This window comes from Orcinus orca, chromosome 5 (assembly GCF_937001465.1).
Source record: "Orcinus orca chromosome 5, mOrcOrc1.1, whole genome shotgun sequence".
NCBI lineage: Eukaryota > Metazoa > Chordata > Mammalia > Artiodactyla > Delphinidae > Orcinus > Orcinus orca.
In genome coordinates, this window is record NC_064563.1 from 136,725,408 (window position 1) to 136,748,104 (window position 22,697).

The 22,697-nt window shown below is 47.3% G+C and overlaps 1 protein-coding gene across 2 annotated transcripts in view; it reads right to left on the reverse strand.

Annotated features, from left to right (window-relative positions):
• URB1 (URB1 ribosome biogenesis homolog) overlaps positions 1 to 22,662 on the reverse strand; it is a 64,422-nt gene extending 41,760 nt beyond the window's left edge. Inside the window, exons 1-10 of one of the 2 annotated variants that reach the window (XM_049710488.1) lie at positions 22,410 to 22,662; positions 19,721 to 19,860; positions 18,857 to 19,008; positions 17,844 to 17,976; positions 13,103 to 13,199; positions 11,018 to 11,103; positions 9,340 to 9,465; positions 7,302 to 7,426; positions 3,888 to 4,083; positions 2,204 to 2,341 (exon numbers count right to left, since the gene is read on the reverse strand). In XM_049710488.1, coding sequence (XP_049566445.1) covers positions 2,204 to 2,341; positions 3,888 to 4,083; positions 7,302 to 7,426; positions 9,340 to 9,465; positions 11,018 to 11,103; positions 13,103 to 13,199; positions 17,844 to 17,976; positions 18,857 to 19,008; positions 19,721 to 19,860; positions 22,410 to 22,551 — 1,335 coding nt within the window. In that variant the 5' untranslated portion in view covers positions 22,552 to 22,662. Of the gene's footprint in view, positions 1 to 2,203; positions 2,342 to 3,887; positions 4,084 to 7,301; positions 7,427 to 9,339; positions 9,466 to 11,017; positions 11,104 to 13,102; positions 13,200 to 17,843; positions 17,977 to 18,856; positions 19,009 to 19,720; positions 19,861 to 22,409 lie in introns of those variants that run through there. The other variant, XM_033418191.2, reaches the window with a different exon arrangement.
• Positions 22,663 to 22,697: the final 35 nt, after the last annotated feature.

Below are 22,697 nucleotides of genomic sequence, written 5' to 3' on the forward strand. Positions count from 1 at the left end.
CCGAGATCCCACCGGGACCTGACCGGCCTCTCCACTTATCATCAGGTGGAGAGATGATGGGCAGGGGCACCAGGCACCTGAGTCCGGCCAGCCACCTCTAGGCGCACAGCCTCCACCCCAGGCCCCCCACATCCAGACTCTCTACCTGGATTCAGACAGCCAGGAGGGCCTTCAAAATCCTCACTCGCTGAAGAGGTTCAAGAACCTGTGCTATTACCACAGAGGGGGAAAGGCTAGGCCCCGGCCGGTGGCAGTATGTCCCTGGGCCAGCAGCAGCGAGGCTGGGCACTTGGGAAACACGTTCGATCTCAGGCCCAGCCCAGCCCAATGCCATCAGCCCCGGGTGACTCCCAAGTACAGAGAAGTCCAGGGAGCACGAGCTGGGATGCTGCAGCTTTACAGTCTGGTAGAAACAAGAAGGTTTTCTGACGGGCCTTCAGTGTAATAACACCCCAGGCCCCCAGCACTCCAGCTGGCTGGCGTCTCATTTTACATGGACGTTGTACGCTAAAGCAGCGCTACGTTAAATGTCTTAAACCAATAACCACACCCACCCCATCATCACTTCAAAGGCAGGACCCAAACGAGTGTTACACCCACCAGCTTGGAGCGCAAAGCTCAGTCAACAGCCTGAGACCCTGTCTCCAAACACGTTCTTGTTTCCTGTTTCTAAAACAAGCTCACTCTTTTCTTTCTGATCTAAAATATATGCCATTAAAATTCTGCAGATAACACCGTAAAGAATACAAGAAAAAACGTCATTAAAAAACCCCACGCACTCCTAAGTCCACCCCCCAGACACACCTGTCTCTGGTGTCACTTGTACGAACACACTGTCACAGCTCAGAAAGCGCCAGTGGGGAGAAGGCGAAGCTGTGGCTTCCCCTCCGCTGGCCCTGGGCCTGCGCAGGACGGCAGCCTCGGCAGGAGAGGAGGCCACGTGCTCTCCCTGCCCCATGGCCACCCCGTCCGGCGGATGCAACACCCCTTAGGGGCACAACCCCTCTCTCCTGAAACAGCGTGACAGGGAGCGAGACAGCCTTTTATATCCCAGACTGGGGTGTGTACCGGGGTCAGCTCAAGGGGGAGTGTAAATGCAGCCGGCCGGATTGAAACTGTCTTCTACCCGTGAAGAGGCAGCATCAGGACACCTTCCTTTCAACTCTACTTTGCAAGTCCCTGGAATAAGATACCTTGTGTCCCTCACAAAACAGATGGGCAAGCTGGCTGGGGCCTCACCTTGATTCTAGGATTTGGCAACCACGGCAAAAGGCCTTCCTGGCTGGTCCCACCCAGGCCTCTTCCTCTTTACTCCAGCGCCTCCCCACGGCCCCCTGGCCACTCTCAGCACAACCCCTGGATGGGTATCAAGAAATGCTCAATCCCACTGCACAGTCCAGTGAGTCCTCGCCAATTTACGGTAACTGCCCCCCCACCACCGGAGCCGACCCACCACGGCAGACCCTGGTCCTGCTGTGTTCAGGTAACAACCCAGCCTGCCTGAAGGATGGGGACTCCACCCACACCGAGGAAAGTCCAGGCCCTGCACTCCTCTGAGCACCTGGTCTCCCCCAGGCGGGTCTCGAGGCAACCTGGGTTTAGGAGGGGCTGGCTGGCCTAGGACCCGTGTATGCCAACAATTCATGGCTGTTCACCTAAGGCCATGATTTATGGTGAAAAATGCATGGGTCCCTCACAGTGTGGTTTCTGATGGGACTTGGGAACCTTTATAATAAATAATGACATGGACTTGAAGTATCAGTTTTTTCCTTGAACATGTCCTCCCCAAACTCCTGCAACAGCTGGTCCTCAAAGTAAATGTTCCCTAGAAAACTTAACACTATTCATTTAACCCACAAAAGAAAGGATTTGCTGGGCACATTTCAGTCCTGCCCTAACCAGAGCCCCTAAATTGTGAGACTTTGACACATGACATTAGGCTGTAGCTGAGCACGCTTCCCCTCCCACCCTTGGGAAGGCCCAGAGCCATGGAGGGGTCCTGCCGTCCTGGCTCTGTGCTGGAGCAGGGCAGGCACGTGCCTCGGGCCCCAGGGCACCGTCCGCGGGCGAGTGGACACATGGAAAGCCTCAGGGGCTCCGACAAAGCACGAACCAGTGCATGCAGGCCGGTATTCTCAGCACAGTCCCCAGCACGGCCGGTGGGGCAAGCGGGAGAGAGTCTGGAGGCAGGGCCCCCACTCACGTTCAGTGCTTGGGTGAACATGATCTTATTGCACACCAGGGGCACGGTGGTCACCATCACCATGGCCAGGAGCCGGGGAAGCGGGATGAACTCTCTGGTCTGAAACGCCCGGGAGATGTCTGGCTGGGCGGCGTAGATCTAGGGAAGGGAGAACAGAGAATGAGCTGGTGGCGGAGGTTAGCTTTCAAGCCTGAGTCTGTCTAATTGTAGGCACCCAACAGTAAAGCCGCTGCAGTGAAACAACTACAGGAATAAAGGTCCAAGACTTGCCACAAGGAACAAGGTCTGGAATATTAACCCCAAAATCCACTTGTTAGAGACAAGTCGGGTCATGAGACTGTTACTGGGGACAGCGACCTTCAAAGGAGAGCCTGGTCTGTGGTCTGGGAGCCTCTTAAAACCTCTGTTGGCAAACAAGTCACTGCTAGAACTCACAACCGGATTACCTACTCACCAGTTACTGCGCTTGGCAGGCACCTAAAAGTATGTCATCTTTTCAACACTTCATGACAACACTTTGGGGTAGGGATATTTTCTATCAAGATAAAACATGTTTACAGATGACAAAACTGGACCTCGATGAGTCTAAGTAATTTCTCTAGAGCCATGAGGCTAGAAGACAGAGAAGCAAGGACTCCCATCCTGCCCTGTGACGGCCGTGCACCTGCCCCTGCCCCTCCGGAGAGCAGCGGCAGAGCAGCTCCCGACAGGGGTGGTGGCCACAGGGATACCGTCACCAAAGTGGGGGGCAGAGTGCCTCCTTCTTGTCCCAAATACACACTGGGAGGGAATTCCCTGGTGGTCCAATGGTTAGGACTCAGCGCTTTCACTGCCAAGGGTGCAGGTTCGATCCCTGGTAGGGAACTAAGATCCCGCAAGCCACGTGGTGTGGCCATAAAAAGAAAAAAAAGTGAACACCCAAATACACGCTGGGACCACCGCACACACAGGCATTCAAGGAAAATGAGGGACTATGTGAATAAAAGTTTGTTTTACAGGTAACCCCATGCCCAGGTCAAAGCACAAGAAAATAATCCCAGGTGTGTCACCATTAGGCAGTCCATAAATCAGAGAGAGAGAGAGAGAGAGACAGAGACAGAGACAGAGACAGAGAGAGAGACACAGAGAGAGAGAGAGAGAGGAGAGAGACAGAGAGAGACACAGAGAGAGGTGAAGCGAGCCGGGCAGTGCTGCCTAAGAATCTGTAGCAGACACTCCCTCTGGTAGATGAGGGGAGGTTGACACCCATGATCAGATGGAAATGAATTCATATCCACTTGAACAGACCACCAATTCACAGCTTATTTCAAGTTGTTCTAAGTACCTGAAATGGCAATCTTTAAAAACTATTGTACAGTTCAGACACTTCACTAATTCCAGCCCAACTGTGCCGAAACTCATCAAGATCTCACTCTGAGCAAAATCTGGTTGAAGAAGATGAAACTGGCTCAACCGATTCAAAAGCATAAACCTCAAAATTCAGCTCAGTGAAAAGTCAAATGTCCTTAGAGGATAAAGACACCAAATTAGCATCATCTAAAATACGCCCCGAAGAACGGCTGAAAGAAGTTCCTCACCCTGCAGAGCTTATCAGAATGTCACTCACCCCTCACCGCTACCAACTCCTCACACCCACCCGCCCACGACCCCATCTAGCAGACTTCGAAATGCCCACGGCCTTCACCTTGTTTAGCAGTTTGATGTTACTGGACCAAGTGGACTGCACCCTTGGGAGAAAGGAAAACGTCACTTCCTTGAAGTACTTGTTCAGTAAGTCCGGGCACACTTTCAGGATGTTCACCACAAGTTCAGCGACCAGCTCATCGTCTGCTGCAGTTTTCAAACCCAGCAGGAAGTGCAGGAGAGTCAGGTTTCCTCCTCTGCCAGGGAGAGAGAGAAGAGAGAGGGGGGAGCAGGGAGTCTTCACAAAGCACTGAGAGCTCAGGATGACAGGGGTAGCTCCGCTCAGTAAACACGGCTGTGACACAGTGATGGGCAAATTTCATTTCTGGTGAATTTCCCTCCCAGCAGAAAGTGAGATGTTTTCATGGTCTGTAGGGCTCCCACTCTCCACCAGAGGGCCTGAACTTCACCCCTCTACTTCTGAGTGGCTGAAAAAGTCTCTACCTTGTTCTGTTCCCCACCTGTCCTTCCCTCCCTTGAGTTCCAGCTGACTTTTAAAGAAGAGGAAATTTTAGAATTTTCTTTTGTGATTTTACTGACCACTTCCCTCCAACCACACACAAAAACGCACATATGTAAAGATGTATGTGTGCGTTAAGTATAAAAATACAGAGAACGCATTTTTCTTTTAAAAGGATTACGGTTGGGCTTCCCTGGTGGCACAGTGGTTGAGAGTCCGCCTGCCGATGCAGGGGACGCGGGTTCGTGCCCCGGTCCGGGAGGATCCCACGTGCCGCGGAGCGGCTGGGCCCGTGAGCCATGGCCGCTGAGCCTGCGCGTCCGGAGCCTGTGCTCCGCAACGGGAGAGGCCACAGCAGTGAGAGGCCTGTGTACCGCAAAAAAAAAAAAAAAAAAAAAAAATTGAATTTAGAGTATAATTTTGATCAGAAAGCTATCCTTTAAAAAGCTTACAATTCTTAATAGGAAAATATCATGAGCAAAACACAGTTTGTGCTTTCAAATGCATGGAATGTTAAATTTGCAAAGAGTGGGACTTCCCTGGGGGTCCAGTGGTAAAGAATCCACCTTACAGTGCAGTGGACATGGGTTCGATCCCTGGTCAGAGAACTTAGATCCCACATGCCATGGGGCAACTAAGCCCATGTGCCACAACTACTGAGCTCGCATGCCTCAACTAGAGAGCTCACGAGCCGCAAACTACAGAGCCCACGTGCCCTGGAGCCTGTGCCACAACTAGAGAAGAGAAAACCCAGACGCCGCAACTAGAGAAAAGCCCGCGTGCCGCAATGAAAGATCCTGCATGCCGCAACTAAGACCTGACGCAGCCAAAAATAAATTAAAAAAAAAAAAAAGGTTTACCTAGAAACTTAAAAAAATTTGCGGAGAGTGCCAAAAATACTAGACACACACACAATTTTAATGAACGATGTAATAAAATGAATAGCATTTAATTCAGCGTTTGCAACACGTGCCAGGCACTGCTCGAGGCAGTTACCACACACTGCCTCTCTCTGAGGTGGGCACTAATTGTATTTCCTTTTTACAGATGAGGCAACATTGGCAGAGAGGAGCAGTAACCCGCTGAGGTCTCAGAGGCACTCCAGAAACTGTTCTCTGAACCTCCACAGTAAGGCTCAGCAAGCTCTGGCCCACCACCTGCCTTTGTCAATAAAGCTTTATTGGAACACAGTTACACCCATTTGTTTATTTACAGCATGGCTGCTTGGGTACCACAATGGCACGGCTGAGTGGCCACACTAGGGGCTGTATGGCACACTACCCCTAAAATACTTACTATCTGGACCTTCAGAGAAAGTTTGCCAACCCTTGCCTACACTGTGATGCCTCGCTTTCAATGCCTACTATGTGCCAGGCAGGCACACAGGGATTCAAAACAGACTAGTCTCTGTTCTCACCAATTCTTGCCTATTGGGTAATGAACAAGCAAATAAGTAAATATGCAAGATGGTGATAAGTCACCATCAGACGCAAGGGCCAGGCGAAAGGACAGTGACAGTGGAAGGACTATCTCAGAAGAGGGCTGCCAGGGAAGGCCCCTCTGACGTGGCGACATCTGCACAGAGACCTGCAGGAAACGAGGGAGCTTTACGACCACTGGGAAAGGAGGCATTTCAATTTTCTCAAAGCTTTCCATTAACACCCCACAAACAAAACTCCCTTCCTCTCTCCTAAGCACAAACATTTGTCTTTTGCCCGTGGCTGAAAAAACTTTACATAAACCATAGCTTATTTAAACACACCCACAACCACTAGTTGATTCAATATGCTCATTAAATGATCATCTATTTTATGGGTCTCCTTAATAGGGAAAAAGAGCCTTTTTAGCACGGTGTTATATTACATTAAGAGTCAAAAAGTCTGCTCTTACATTTCAGCAAGAAAACAAGCTTACTCTCACTGATGAGAGAAAAGCTACAACATCACCAAAACAAAATTAAAAGAAAAAGGAATGACGGCAAGTTAACTCATAATAATCACAGAAGCAAAACAAGTTCAAAGCCACAAGCAGGGAAAAAAATTCCCACCAAAGTAATCCCTTTATGAGGGATCAGTCATCTTCTGACTGGTTGAAACCGAATCAAACCATCTCTATCCTTATAATAAAATGTCAAGGGGGTAAAAGTAAGGGTCATTCATAATGACCAGAAAATATGTCCCATGTTCTTAATTGTCAAATGGGAAAAAAGCAGGTTAATGAACAATATAGCTAACAGCAGGCCGTTCTGGTTTAAATATTAATAACGTGGATATGCATTATAGGTCTAGGACTCTAAAGAGAAAGTCCAAAAGAACATCATCTAAATCATTCACTGTGGACTTTGTTTCCTTACTGATGAAATGTTATCATAATGGTGAAATATGAAATCAAACGTAAAAACAAAACTGTGAAATCCCAACTCATCAGCAGCTGGCCCCGAGGAGACGAGGGTCGTGTAGCTGTCACGAGTGTGGGCTGGGAACCAGATCTCCTAGGTTCCAGTCCGAGCTCTGCCACTTTCAGGGTGAGCGGCCTGCCCTCTGTGGGCCCATCTTCCTCATCTGCAAAACTGGGGTAGCAATGGTACCCAGCTAGGACTGCAGGGAGGCATGAGAGGGCACCCCATCTCTGGGAAGGAGGAGGTAACAGAATTATTCTCAGATCCAGCTGACACACAGTTGCCGGGTGAACACACACAGCACCTTCCTGGGTGAGACACCTCACACCGTGTGTCTGAGTCAACTGCTACCCTGAGACTCTGCCCCGAGGGCACACAATGAACAGGAGCCCTCTGGGTCCTATTCTGAGTTCATCCCTAAAATGAGTCAGATAACGCCTACAATGCTAGTTCTCACCCACTACAGCTCCGTTATTTAACAGATTTCCACTGTAAGTCACGTATGTGATGACCTCTGAGAACTCACACTCGGGATGCACACGGGCATTGCACTTTACCTGCCGAAGGTACCAAGAGACGCGTCATAAAAATTAATCCCATGCTTGAGCGAACAGCAGAGATCCATCAGGAAGTTATGAACAAGCTCCCTCACCATGGTTTTCCCTGCGTCTTCAGCAGAAGTCTACGAGGGTTTCAAAGAAATTCAGTGAAAATCCCAAGTTCATAAGTCTTACGAACAACTACAGGGTAAAAACTGGACAACATCACATGCCTAATGGCAACTTAGAAAACATTTTAAGTTGAACATCTGGTGTAATTCAAAAACAAAAAACCCCACCAAAAAAAAGAAACACCAATCAAAATTTAAAAATACTCTTATATGTGGAATCTAAACAAAATAAATAAATAAAACAATAACAATTTTTTAAAAAAGCTCACAGATACAGAGAGCAGATTAGTGGCTGCCAGAAGTGGGGGTCAAGGGGGTGGGAAAAACGGGTCAGCTGCGGTTTTCTGTTTGTTTGTTCTTTACTTTTAATAAATTGAATTTAAAATGTTCTTTTTAAAGTTGAACAAACAGGGAGTTGCTGGAACAACAAGAAACTACAGATAACTTGAGATTTTCTGTCATTTGTTGCTGTTTCCAAGCACTTCACAATAATTCTTACAGCAGCCCCGTGAGGCTGGCAGGGCAAACATGATGACACCCATCTCACGAATGAGCAAACTGTGGGTGAGACAGCTGAAGTCATCACTGAGTGAGGAAGTACACAGCACATCAGTATTAGGATCCCCAGCACTAAAGAGTCTCTGTTTACAGCATATGCTTTAAATAGAACATTTTTTCTAAGCTTTTTCTTGCTTCTGCATTGTGATACTGTGACAGAAGAAATAAATATTTGGTCATCGTCTCCAGTTCCTGGCACAGAGCTCCTAAATCCCTCAGAATCTCCTAGGTGATAGGGGCATCTTTCATTCTAATGAGGCAACTCTTAATGGGCCCCAGGAGAGCTTCAGGATGGGGTCTGGATGCCAGAGTGTAACCCGTAATGAGAGCATCACTTAATTCCCTGATTCTGAATGTCCTCACCTATAAAATAGAACCATTAAAAAAAAAAAAACTCGGGACTTTCCTGGCGCTCCAGTGGTTAGGACTCTGCGCTTTCACTGCCTTGGGCCCGGCTTCCGCCCCGGGTCGGGGAACTAAGATCCCACAAGCCACGTGGCATGGCCAAAAAAAAACTCTTAAGAGGGGCAAGTTTAAACCTGTATTTTTAAACAAGCTTATGAATGACTTAATTTCTCTTGCTCTTTTGAATAAAATTCCACATTTGGGAGTGTTTTTATTAAGCCCCTGAGGCTTCCTGGTTATAGAACGTACAAAACGTGTCCAAAACAAGAGGACATAGGCAAGTCGTGGAGATAAAAGGAAGCAAAACAGTGGGCTCTTGAGAGGTAAAGTATCATAGAGTTAACAGGAAGCCTGAGCCTTCATGACTCTGGCCAAGTCCATGTTCAGAAACACCCTGAGGAAACTCAAAATGAGGAGAATTAAAAAGTTCACTGGCTTTGGGTCCATGCGACAGCAACTGTTCTAATTTAGCACTTGTTACAAAGTCAACTCCACATGTCAGTAGGTGAGGAAATTGAGGCTCCCTAGGTACTTCAGATCCTGAAGTAGAAGCAACAGGCCTTGAAACTCCAACTGCTGGAAAAGTGTGAAAAGAATGGATGGGAGAGGAGAGGTAAGTGAGGCGGGAGAGGCAGCAGGGATCAACCCTGTACGTCTACCATGCAAGCTGCAGGGAAAATTCAGATGCCACACAGCTAAAGGGAATGATGGTTTTCACATTTAAAAAAGAAGTTTAATATCATGATACCTCAGAGATTAGAAAAAAATCTTATTGTAAAAAAGAAAGTTTTTTTTTAAATCATATTGCATGTGAGTTGGGAATTAACATAACCACAAGCCAAAAGAAACATCAAATGGGGGCACCTTCTTGAAGGCAGGCGTATGCGTAGATTCTTCAGTGTCCCGGCTCTGGGTATCACACACTAACAGTGAGGCCAAGCGAGAGCCAAAGACGACTGTACCTCAACATTCTCCAGGCTCACGTCGACAATCCCCTTCCAGCTGTACAGAGACGCGATGTGGTTCAGTACTTGCCCGGTAAAGAAACGCACCTTCTGGGTTTTTGTGATATTTTTATTGTGAACTACCTAAAAACAAAAAAAACACATGAATTTCAAGGAAGTTGATTTTTAAAATCGTGTTTATTGGATTTCGTCATTATAAAAATAATGTAGGCCTGTGGCAAAATATTTAGCCAGAAAAAGAAAAAACGTAAAGAGAAAATTTCACCAGTATTGCCACCACCCTAGGATACTCACAGCCCACATTTGGGTACATTTCCTTTCCGCCTCCCTGTCCCCATCAACCACACAAAGCATACGTGTGTATGTATTAGGTTCTTGTTGGGGTGGGGTTCTTTTGGCTTCTTTGAGAATATACTTAATTATAGTTTTGTGCCTGCTTCTACTTAATGCAGCACGAGCTGTCTCCACATCATTAAAAATTCCTTTAGAACATCACTTTGGGGGCTGAACATCATTCTATCCTATGAGCGACTATAACTTATTTAACCATTTCCCAGGTGTGTATAATTAGGTTGCTTCCAAACTCTGGCTATGATTAGCAGCGTCCTTGTACAAAGCCTGCCCTGCATCCCTGACTCTGGACTTGGAATTGCGGCATCAGTTCTCAGCTCCACACAAACCCACCCCCCCAGCTCATATCTCTGAGGGTTTATGTATTTCAAATACGTTCCCCGGGTGATTCTGTGGCAATCCCATCCCTCACTCCAGGTGTACAAACATGTTTAAAACCTCTGACACATACTACTAGACCTGCTGTCTTCCAGAGGGGTTGCAACACTTCCTCCAGGAAAGTACCTGACTCAAAGCGTCTTTGCTGGCACTGAATATCATTGTTTTGAAAAGTCAATGCCAATTTGGTAGGTGCAAAGACCTGTACCTCATCACTTGCACTGCTTTGAATCAGGGTTTCTCAACCTCAGCACTACTGACATTTTGGGCCAAATAACTGTTGTGAGGGGCTGTCTTGCGCACTGTAGGATGTTGAGCAGTATCCCTGGTCTCTACTCACCAGATGTCAGCTGCATTTCTCCAGTTATGGCAACCAAAAATTGCCAAATGGCCCGTGGAGGGCAGAACCGCGGCCGGCTGAGGAGCACTAAATACTATGCTGATTAGCCATTTTTACGTGGGCTGCCAGTTCACGGCCTTTTGACAACTATTTATGTTGGGAGGATCATTGAGTTTTTCTAACTGATCATTTAAGGGGCTTCTGTATCAAAGACAGTTATCCTTTCAGCAAGTTTTAAAATTTCTGTAAGATGCGTGTAAAAGGCAGAACATGCAAGATGACACAAAATAACATTTTGCCAGGTGAGTAAATGAAGAAGAGTTGTATTTACAGCTCAGTTACCCCAGTGGCTTCCTGTGAAATAGCGGGGAGCAGGGAGCAGCTTTTCTCCTGTTGCGATGAAACAGCAGCCTCGCCTGAACTGAAGTGGTGGCTTCAGTGCCTGTACCCTTCAGGACTGGCTCATCACCACCAAGTTTCTGCTTAAGAAACGGCTTCCCATTCAACCTATACAACAACCCATATTACCTACGATGTTATAGCTCTAAAGTCCTGTAAAACACTGGAGCAAACAAATGACAGGAACGTTGATCACCAAAAACGTACCTTCGTTTTCAGTGTGGATAACAAAATATTGATGGTAGAGATCCTATCTTCCTTCATGCCTGAGCTAAAGATGCAAGGAATAAATTCTGAAAGTAAAAGTTTCAAAGCATTAGACTCAAAAATACTTTGAATGAGAACCGATGAGAGACCATTACTGCTTAAAATGTTTGTTTGCTGTACCATTCTTAAAATGGTACAGCAAACGATGCCATTTACTTGCCTTTTTTGTTTGTTTTTTAAGTTTTGTCTTTTTTAATTATACAAGTTCACAGTAGGAAAAACGATTTTTGTGACATAGGAAATAAATATCTGAAGGCAAAACAATGACTGAACCATTAAAGTTCAATAGTTCCTTTAGTTCTGTTTTACTTTCCTTTTCTCATTAACTTCGGTAAAGTTAATTTAATACTGACGGTTTGAAAGAGAACGTATTGTACGATTACAGTTTTCCAAAGTTTCTCTCTTCGCTTACACTTGCTCAGAGATGTATTTAAAGTGACGGTCGTCACTTTACTGATTGGTGGTAGGACTTGCTTTCTCTTCATACTTTTGGGATCACCAAGGACTCAGCCTCCATGGCTTGAAGCTGTATCATTACTAACATACTGGTGAAAAGCAGCAAAGCAATTACAATTTCTCTTCCTCCATACATGCTTAATGGGCACATATAATTTCTACAAAAGCAAATTCATTATTCTTAAAAAAAAAAATCAGAAAAGAGCAGACAGAAATTTAAGATCAACCATAACTCCACTACCCAAAATTTAACACTGTTGATGTCTGGGTTACCAGTTAACTATTAACCTTCTGACATATCCATATTCTGTTAAATTTAACTTTTAGTAAAACGGGATCACACTTTACCAGTTTTATAACTGAGTTTACACCCAATCCTATATCCTTAAAAAATCTGACATCTATATATATATTTCTACATCACTGTTAATAGCTGCATTCCTCCTTGTGACCAGTCCTCAATTTGCTCAACCCCTTGCTGGTGGGTAGTTAGGAGGAGTCCAATTTTCAGCTAATAAGAAAAAATGTCCCCTAACAAAACCTCTGCTCACATCCTTAACTATTTCCTTAGTATAAATGACTAGATGCGGAATGGCTGGACCAGCCCAACTGCCCTGCAGGAACTTTAACAGAAGTGCATCCCTGCCCCTGTAGCAGCATGGATGGATAACCCCAAATCAGTGTCCTTTATTTAACAAATGGCCAGACGCCGAGAAGACCCAGAAGGATTCTGAAGAAACGCCCAGCCCTGGCTGCAGAGGGCATCCCACACGGGCCCGGCAACGAGCAGGACGTGTCCACTGCACCACGCAAAGGAAGCAAGCCTCCAAGGGGCCGCTACCCAGACCAGGGTGACAACACCCCGGGAGCAGGACCCGCACCTGCTCGTAAATGGTCTCCGCAGCTCGTTCCGGAGGGGGCTCTGGGCTCCCTCGCTGGGGGAGGTGGGGGAAAGGCTGGCGGCCCCACGCTGTCCCTCCCCCGACAAGTGCCTGGGTCCCAGCCGGGACACCAGCTCCTCATCCCAGACAGGGCGTGATCCCGGGGGATCTTACTGGACAACTGCCCTCTCCGCGCTGCCATTCACAGTCTTGATAAAACACAAGTAGCCCTAATAGATTAAACTACGCCAAGCCTTGCTCTAGAGACACTGGCATCAGAAGGTGGTACTGTTGGAATTCTCTGAAGCTCTACTACTAATATTCTGGTAACACTAGGCATTTTTTAAAAACACAATTACTAAGAAAAGCAGGGTAGCCACGGCTATGAATCCACGTACTTTCTGGAACCATAAAGCCTCCTTTGTCTGCATGAGTCTCTGAAGTGTGCACGTCTCCTTTGTTAGGCCCGCTCAGCAGCCAGCTAGCGAAACAGGGATATCTCTGTCCGCACTGACCAGCGGTATCAGAACTGCACTGACCAAAGTCTTGCGCCACACACACCCTTTACCCTAGTGTACACGGCAGCTGCGAAGCCTGCAGACTTTTATTAACCTGCAAAATGCTCTGTGGTAGGTTTTTCAAAACAATCACAAGCAGGCTGTGCCCCGAGACAAAGAGACACACCTACCTTTCAACTCCAGCACTTGTGCGATTGTGCTATCGTCGCCTGCGATCAAGAAGGAAAGAGCGAACTGAATGTAGGCCAGCCGGACGTCGTGCACTCCCTGGGGGCAAAGGAGACCCGCATGTCACGTGCATATCCACACACACACACACACACACACACACACACACACACACACACACACCCCAGGGAAGTAGGGACACGCAGCAGGCACGCCCCGCCCGTCCCAGTATCACAGAGGCCTCCCGGGCTTGTGCCATTAGCGGGTCTAAGTCTAAAACCACTGGTCATCTCTTTATGTAAACAAAGGGTTTTTTTCTTTGCTCTTTCCCCTCTATTTCTCCTTCTCTTTCAAACTCTCTCTAAATACAAAAGTGTAGGTCTCCCCTTCCCCGACTGTAATATATACACATTTTTAGTTCCTGGATCACTTTGGTATAGAGCAGAAGACTCTCAGCCTGTCTGGATATGACCTACTCTTGTGTAATGAAACAATACATCTATGTTTTTGAAAATCCAGAGATAATGGAAAGGCTAGTGCTGATTCTGATGAGACATCAATGAGGTGACGTCTGGCTTTTATATTATAAATTTATATTATAAATTACAGATGCTGTCTCATTACAAACCCACCATGGCCTTCCCAGGACTGCAATCTGCACTGTCCCGCAGGCATCAGCCACTACCCAGGAGAGCATCCTCAGTGAGGGCCCAAAGGCCATGACCAACAGACAACACCTCAGGGGAAACCACTAGGGCCACCTGATCAGTTTTCCCTCCCAGTAACTTTAAGACAAACCTGTGTCTCACATTCCTTTTTTACATCCAAAGAACCCACAGCATGCAGGTCTCGTCAGCTGGACCAGAACTAGCACATATGCTCAGATCCTCCACTGCTTATACCGAAAACTTTTCCCTATTTCAGTTATTCCAAAGGTACTTTAATTTGATGACAAGAAGTAAGTGAACATCACGGAGAATCACTGCCCTGAATGCCTGAAAAAATTAAGGAATCTCCGCTTTCCAAGAGTCCCATTCCACTTAGTAGTGGCAGCAGAGGTGGGGGCAGTAGTGATGATGATGGTGATGATGGTGATGGTGGTGATGATGGTGATGATAGTGATGATGATGGTGATGATATCAGTAACGTTCACTGAGCACTTACTATGTGCCAGATACTATGTCAGACGCTACACATCTGTTATCTCATTTACTCCTTATAACGATCTGAGGTACAGATGCCCACAATACCCATTTTACAGATGGGAAAACTGAGGTTTTAAAAACTTCATTTAAGGTTACATAACTACTAAGTGAGTAAGTACTGGAACTGGAATGATACGAAATAACTGTACAAACACACTGCTTCATGCCCAACTTCACATCTGCCTACAGAGAAGTTCCTTCTTCTCGGGGGTCCCATGGCATTTTTGTTCCACTTTTTCTCAAGGTGCAAGGACCGTGGTTGGCACCATTTAGGCCTCTATGTATTTAATTAATTGTCTTGTTTTATTGGATATGTTTCTTCTGGAGAAAAGAACGAGCACCCGACCCCTGGTCTGTAACATCTGGGTGGAGGCCTTGCTCGTTCCTCATACTGATGGAGTTTATCTCCAACCACGCCACAGAACACACGTCAGCAAGACCTTACAAGATCAATGCTGCTTTATTCCAAATACGCTAAGAGCCCCAAACTACCCTCTTGCTCTGGGGACCAACCTGTGGGCCTCTTCACAATATGGACTTTGGGTACAATGATGGCTGAAGTCTTGAAAGTGAGCTGCACTCCTCAGATTGTCAGCCACGCTCCAGGGCTTCACTCACCAACTCGATGTTAATAAAACATTTACACTCAATGTTAATTTACACTGTTATTATTTTATATTTTTATAAAATAATAACTGTTTTACACTGTTTAATTTACACTGTTATTATATTTTATATTTATATTATAACATTTACAATGTTAATTTACACTCAAGACGCCATGACTCAGGCTGAGAGGATGCAAAGGTGACTCAGACACTGGCCCTGTCCTCAGGAAGCTTAAAGTAACAACTGCTCCCAAGCCATCCAGACGTCTCACCGTTCAAACAAACATGTCACCTAATTCTAGCACAGTTAACTTGTTATCCTGGTCTGCGCACACCTTACATTTCAAAAGAGTTCTGGCAAAATGCTAAAACTTGCCTTATAAAATTAAATTAGGTTTGATCCTTTCCCAGAGAGTAGGAAAGGTTCCAGAAGTTTTAAGGTTTTTTTCCTCCACTGAAGTACTGGGAGTCAGGGCCCTGGAATGTGGGCCCCAACCTGTCCTTGCAGGTCTTTCTGTCCTGCGCAAACACAGCAGAGTTGGACCAGATCCTCTCAGGGGGGCCTCCAGCGATGGATTCTGAACTGAAACAGAGGTTAGTTCTCACCTGCTGGCATCCATCTCGTATATCCCAGAGAACCCCAAATTTCAGATTCCTGACATTGTGGAGAACAAAACCCCCGAGACATAGCCCCTGCCCCTCTCCAGCAGCCACCACCAGGCCTCTCCACCTGACCACAGCCCCTCACTGCCCCGGAGCCTCCACCTTCCACCTCCAGCAAACGCCATCAAAGGCAAGAAGGCCACACGCCTACTCTTCATTCCTACCCTGTGAATTCACAGGGTGATTATCCCAGGAAGGAAACATCCTGAACTCTATGGCTTGTTCTGCAAAACACTGTCTAAAATAGACCAAAACATATTTGGTAAAACTGTTCTTGGCACAGGACTTTTAACAATGCTTTCTTTGGATGAAAAAATATTCCTAATCCTCTTTGTTCATGAAGCTTTAATAAGTTCCTCCGAAATGTTAAAAACACTCAAAAAAATTTATCTCCCAGCTTCTTCAATAACTAAATGGCATTAAAAAAAAAAAAAGAAAAAGGTGGGGAAGAGGCAGAAAACTCAAAGTAATGAAGAGATTTAAGAAGGATATCAACCAACACAATGTGCAGCTCTTGTTTGGACCCTGATTTGAACCACGAAGTGTAAAGACGTTTCTGAGATAGTCGGGGGAAGCTGAGGCCAGCCTGGGCACTAGATGATGTTGAGAATTTATTAATGGTGTTAGGTACAAGGATGGCACCGTGGTTTTGTTGTCTAAAATGTTCTTTCTGTTAGAGACACACACTGAAATATTGACGGTGAAATATATGTGGGATGTGCTGTAATAGCCTGCCCCCAAACAACCCAAAAGGTGGGAGGGGTGACAGGGTCCGAAGCTGGATGACAGGTACGTGGGAATTCATTGTGCCCCGTTCTCTATTTTTGAATGTCCCTGATATTTCTCATACTAGAAAAATTTTTTAATGTCTAGAAACCATTTCCTACAATATACAGAGTATCAAAGATACTTGATATAAATGATTAAAGGAAGTAAAAACACTTTCATTTCAACAACAACTCCCGTCTCACAGATCAAGAGAGATGTAGAATAACTTGCGAGGCCCTGAGATGAAGCAGCACATGTGCCGTCCTGCAGCTGGATCCAGGCCGGGAAGCCCAGCTTGGGTTCTCCCACACTGTGTCCTGGCGACTGGCCTGTCCACTGACATGTACTTTACTTAGATGGCTGGGCTGGCTGAGGTCAAGACACGGGGTGGGAAAGGGAAGGGATTCTGACAGGTAATTACTGCCAGGCTGATTGCCAGGGAAGACCAAAGAGCCATGATATCTGCCCTAGCGTGCAAACAGCACACACATTCCTTTTATTAGATACGCACTTGGACGCCAGGAGCCATCACTCATTAAATGGAACTTTTGACACATTAATCGTAGTATCCATGAAACCTGGAATTTTTTTCCTCAGAGAAAACCTTATTCATAACCGAGGAAAACCCTCAGCACTGTTGTTACCATGATTAACCTTCAGTCTACTACCTGGCAACGCAGAAACTCTTAACCCCCGGGAAGCGCTGGAGAACAAGGTGACGCCTGGCTGCAGGTCACTTATTCTAACGTGGCTCCTCCACCTGGGCAGACCGGGGTGGGCCTCTGTGGCCTGGTCCTGGTGCTCAGGAAGGGGGCGTGCAGCACGGAGCCCGGGCGGCTGTGGCACTGCCACCGGGGCACCAGCGGGGAGAGTGGACGGAAGAGGCGCTTCGGCAGCCTACAGCTGGCACACGTCGGGCGGATGCCCTTGCACCAGCCTGCGAGCCCTGAAACGCGTACTTTTTCCTCAAGAACCTTTCCAAACCCCAGTGAAACTTCTGGAGCCACCAGGGAACTTCTTTTTTAACAGCGCTCCTGAAAACCAAGCACTCTCTCCGGCACAAGCCAGCCCCTACTCATTATAAGACTTATAATTGGGAGACGCAAGAAACATAGTAAAAAGCCATAAACGTCGTCTTTGATGAGGTCACTGCCTTGGCCTCCCAAGGCTTTTCTACAAAGTGGATGGAACCCGCATGGGAGGACCAGGCCACCACCAGGGCCTCACCACGAGGCGCATGGAGACCGTTTCCACTGCTCTGTGAAGACGCTCACAAGCTACATCACCCTCACAGGCCAGGAAGGCACTGCGATGCTGAGCCCCCAGAGAAGCTGGTGTCGGACGTCCCTGTCACTCGGGCTCTGCAGGCGACCGGACCCTCACCGCCAGCCAGGAGGGAGGCCTCTCGCCCCATCTACGCGAGGACCAAGGCCAGAGGGAGGAGGACACGTGAAACACTTTGGCCCCCTCAAAGGGAAAGGACGCTCGGCACTCCTCACCTTTGAATCCCTCTTGGTCACCAGCGTGTACAAGGTCTTTTTATTCAAATCGAAATGGCTGCAGACGTCCCTGGCAGCCTCTGGACCCTGGGTCACCATGGTGGCCATCAGGTTCAGGCAGGCTCGAGCCATCCTGTTCAGAGACAAGAAGGAAAGCAGGAGTGTCAGGACAGCAGAAACACAAAGCCACCCCCCGAGAAGCAGCTGCACACTTGGCTGTGTGGTCTGCTACCCCCAAACCAGAAAACGGAAGGAAGGAGACATGCAGACACACTCTTTCTTTAAAAAAAACCCTCAGGAAATCTTCAAAGAAAGCTAAAAATCTGAGTTTGAGTAGGATCTAAGAACACAAAAGGCAAGGTCAGAAGAAGATGGCCGCGTCTGTGTCCAGTCAATGGTCATGTATCTGGACCCACACCACCCCTGCCTTTGCAGGGCACGGCGAACACTTCCGCACAGTGAGCATCCCCAAATGCGAGCTCCTGGCTGCCTTCCCATCCTGCAGTTACCCCAAATTCACGGCTACTGAGCACCTACTATACATACTAGGCACCGTTTAGGTGCTGGGAGGATGGCGTTTTACAGGACGGTCAAGGCCTCCACCCGCAGGTACCCAGAATTCTAGGGGAGGGAGACAGCGAGTCGAGACGTCGATTATGGCACACGTATAGCTGTGGATGCGGCGGCCAGAGAGGGCCTCCCTGAGATGACACCTCTGCAAAGCCCTGAAGGCGGAGAGGGAGGGTGCCCGTGAGGACCTCGGGGAAGAGCTGTCGGGACAAAAGAACAGGCAGCTTGAAGGAGGTCTGAAGTGTTCCCAAGACATCAGGGAGAGCAGCAGGGCAGGAGGAGAGGGCCCGGTCAACAGAAGGAGGGGCAGAGCCACAGTCTTGATGGCCCCGGAAGCTGCTCCGCTCTGTTTGTGAGTGGAGGAAAGGTCAAGGGCACTTGTGGGGCGCGCAAGGCAGACCAAGCCCAGGGCTAGTCCTGCCACGGAAAGGCGGGCAGCTCACCTGTAACCCGAGGCGTACAGGGACTCACAGATGAGCTTCATGTGGTTATTCATTAGCATTTTCACGATGTTGGTTCCCACCACGTGAAAATGGGAAAGGTCACTGGCTGTCCGCAATAATATGGCCTCCAAAACTTGAAATATTAAAAGCATCTGCAGAGACAGAACCGAAATGCTTACGAACCATCTCCTTTCTTTTCCTCTTCTACATATGTTTTCCTCTAGTCTTAGCCACAGCCACCTGCAGGTTTAAAACCTTCAACTTGCAGGATGACGCCTACCCAGATCCCAAGGCAAACACAGGGATCTGCCAGGCCCCAGGCTCTGGAATCAGTCTTGTTCCAATAGTCTAGCTAAATAGAGAGAAGCTTGCTTACAATTAAACCAAATGAAATTCAAGGAGAAATTTCTGCTACTGATTCAGCCTCACTGCTTTGGAGATATTCAGGTCTACAGCAATAATCCTGAGATTTCAACAGGTTCATAAATATCCCAAGCTTTGAACCTCTTTGGAACCAGAAAACAACAGCTCAATATATGTCTGTACCTGTGACACACAGTCTTTACCTATTTCCCTTTTGTTAAAGCAAACCACAGTGAGACTAAGTGGATCTAGATTAAGAATCTATGATCTTTCCTTCTGGTATTATTCACCAATAACAAGTTACTATTTTCCACTAAAATGCTTTCAAAGGTTATAATGCAAAAATGAATGTATCCCTACAGCACAGGCACAGAGCATCATTTTCTGTAGAAAGCTGGTAATGTCTTGGAAATTTATATCACATTTCTCTTCATCAAGCTTAACACAACAGTAGCATTAACTTTTTCTTCTCTCCATCAGGCCAGGTCAGAAATAGCATACTTCACTTTCAGGGTGCTTCTCCCCACTCAGGAGCTGGAAAATCTCTGCACACTCAACAGAAATCTTTATGTACCCCTCCACGACATCATACACATCTTCTCGTGGCAGCTTCTTGGCCGCAGAAACAAAGGCTTCCAAGGCTGAAATGAGAGTTAGGATCAAATGTGAACGAGGACAGTCTAGAAACAATCTCAGCCGCCACTGCAACAGAGGGAGATTTCAGCAGGAACACCCAGGTGACTGGAAGTGCCGCTTACTGAGATGGAGAACAGAGGAGCAGGGAGGAGACGGGGAGATCAAGAGTTAGGACACGGTCTTTCCTCCATCACCACTAAGTCATAGGCAACATCTTTCAAGGGCACTGGTTTAGAGCAGAACGCTTCCTCATGCAGGTATCCTCCCCGATGTTGATACTCACCCACTCCTGAGCACCCTCTGGGCCTTTATCAATCTAACCCTGCTCTCCCCTCCTACCCACCCCTCCCCCACCACCATGAAGGGACTATATAATGGATAGAGAAAATGTGCGATATCTATACCTATATACAGAAATATATACAATGGAATATTATGCAGCCTCTAAAAAAGAAGGAAACTCTGCCTTTTGAGACAACATGTATGGACCCTGAGGGCATTAAGTGATATAAGTCAGACAGGGAAAGACGAACACTGTATGTTCTCACTTACATGTGGAATCTAAAAAAGCCAAACTCATAGAAATAGAGAGTAGAATGCAGGTTGCCAGGGACTGGGGGATGGGTAAAATGAGGAGATGTTGGTCAAAGGGTATAAACTTACAGCTATAAGACGCATAAGTTCCAACGAATCTAACGTACAGCACTGTGACTATAGTTAACAACACTGTATCATATACTTCAAAGTTATTAAGAGAGTAGATCTTAAATGCTATCACCACAAAAAAAGTGGTAATTATATGAGGGGATGGAAGTGTTGACTAACCTTATTTGGGTAATGATTTCACGCTATACATGTGTATCAACTCACCACATTGTACACCTGAAACTTACATATGCTATATGTTAATAATATCTCAATAAAGCTGAAAAAAACAAAACAAAACACAACAGAAAGAAAACCTTGCCTAACACCTGGATGAAAACAAAACCCTCTAACATTGATCAAATCCACTTCTCTGATGGTCCAGTGAGGTGATCCTACCACAGAAAGTTACGAGAACATATCAAAAGGGAGGGAGAATCCGAGACCAGATTCAAACACAAATCCAACAGAGCCTCACACAAGGGATTCACACTTTCACCCACTGCCTTCAGCCCTGCCACACCTCCCAACTCCTTCATCTGCACCCAGCACCTGTCAACCCTGGTTTCCTTCTGAAACCAGTTCAAATGCAGTGCCCAAAAGTACAGAGCTCTGGGCAAAACCACGAACGTGTCTAAGGTTACAATCCTTCAAATAATTAAACATGCTCTTTCTTCCACCAGAAAGTCTCCTATCCCTGTCCTTTAGAGGACTTGTGCTGGAACAGTCTGTACATGATTTTACAGATTGACATCAGCTTTTCCACTTGATCGTTCATAAGCTTCCCGGTGGCAGGGCCCACGTGATTCTTACTCACCATTTTATCTCTACCCTAGCAAATAACAACCCCTTGTAAATAATGAACAAATGAATGTATGAAATGTATAATTCTGTGCTACAGCAGGTATCATCTTCCTAGGACTGGCTAGCAGTTGCAGGTATCAAACGTTTAAAAACAAAATCTGTGGGGCTTCCGTGGTGGCGCAGTGGTTGAGAGTCCACCTGCCGATGCAGGAGACACGGGTTCGTGCCCTGGTCCGGGAAGATCCCATATGCCGCAGAGCGGCTGGGCCCATGAGCCATGGCCGCTGAGCCTGTGCGTCCGGAGCCTGTGCTCCGCAACGCGAGAGGCCACAACAGCGAGAGGCCCGTGTACCGCAAAAAAAAAAAAAAAAAAAAAAAAAATCTGTGGACGACAAACTGGAAACTGAGGGTATTCTGGCCATTAACTTAATAATTTTTCAGTTGAGAGAAACACTGTCACTGTTTCATTTTGACACAGTGCCAGTGTTCCACATACTAGCATATTCAATTGTGTTTTGTCCTTTTAAATTAAATACTTTCTAACGGATTACAAGGAGTTGTGATGGGTGGTCACACTTTTCAAAAAATGAAATTATAGAGTCTGCTTTATATCAGTCACTAGTCTAATCCGGGTCAACTGACAAGTCCTGTGGTGGCTTCATGTGACAGCTTATTACCTGTTATCGGGTCAGTGTGAGCGTTGGAGAATCAGAGCTACGGAAAACAGAGCTGACAGCCATGGTAGTAGCAAACGTGCTCACTGAACAGCCCCGAGATGACTCACCGGCAGGACTCCACAAATAACCTGCTGTGTGAATGAGTAGTACAGTTATTCACTTTCCTAGCAGTTGCAGTAAAGGATTTTGGAGCTTGCTGAGGGATGCTGTCCAGGAAAGGGAAGCATACAGTCGCAGGGAACTGTCACAATCAAGCAAGTCGGGGCCCTGGACTCGAAAGCACCCGGGTCTCGGTTTCCCGACTTCAAATCGGGAGACTGGTCTCTGCAGAAAGGAGCGGCTGTGTCTGCACATGGAGGCCCCACCCAGACCGAAGCCGGGAGGCAGCCTCGCACGCTCGCACTCTCTTCCCCGAGCCCCACACTCACCCGGCCCAGCGCCCTGCGGGTCCCTCAGCTGAGCCTTGAAGCGCACGCCCGTGAGCTCTTCGGTGCGGGCCCGCTTGGCTGCGCCCGCTGGGGGAGCCGCGCCGTCCTGGCCGCCCGGGGCCTTCCTCTTGGGGCGCCCCATGGCCGAGAAGGCGGGGGCGCACCGGGATCCACACACCCGGGGTCCTGACAACAGGACACACGCGGACAACCAACGCGTGTCTCGGGCCAACACGTGGGCTGAAAGGGGCGGGGCTGGCGGAAGAGGCAGGACCTCCGGAGGGAGGT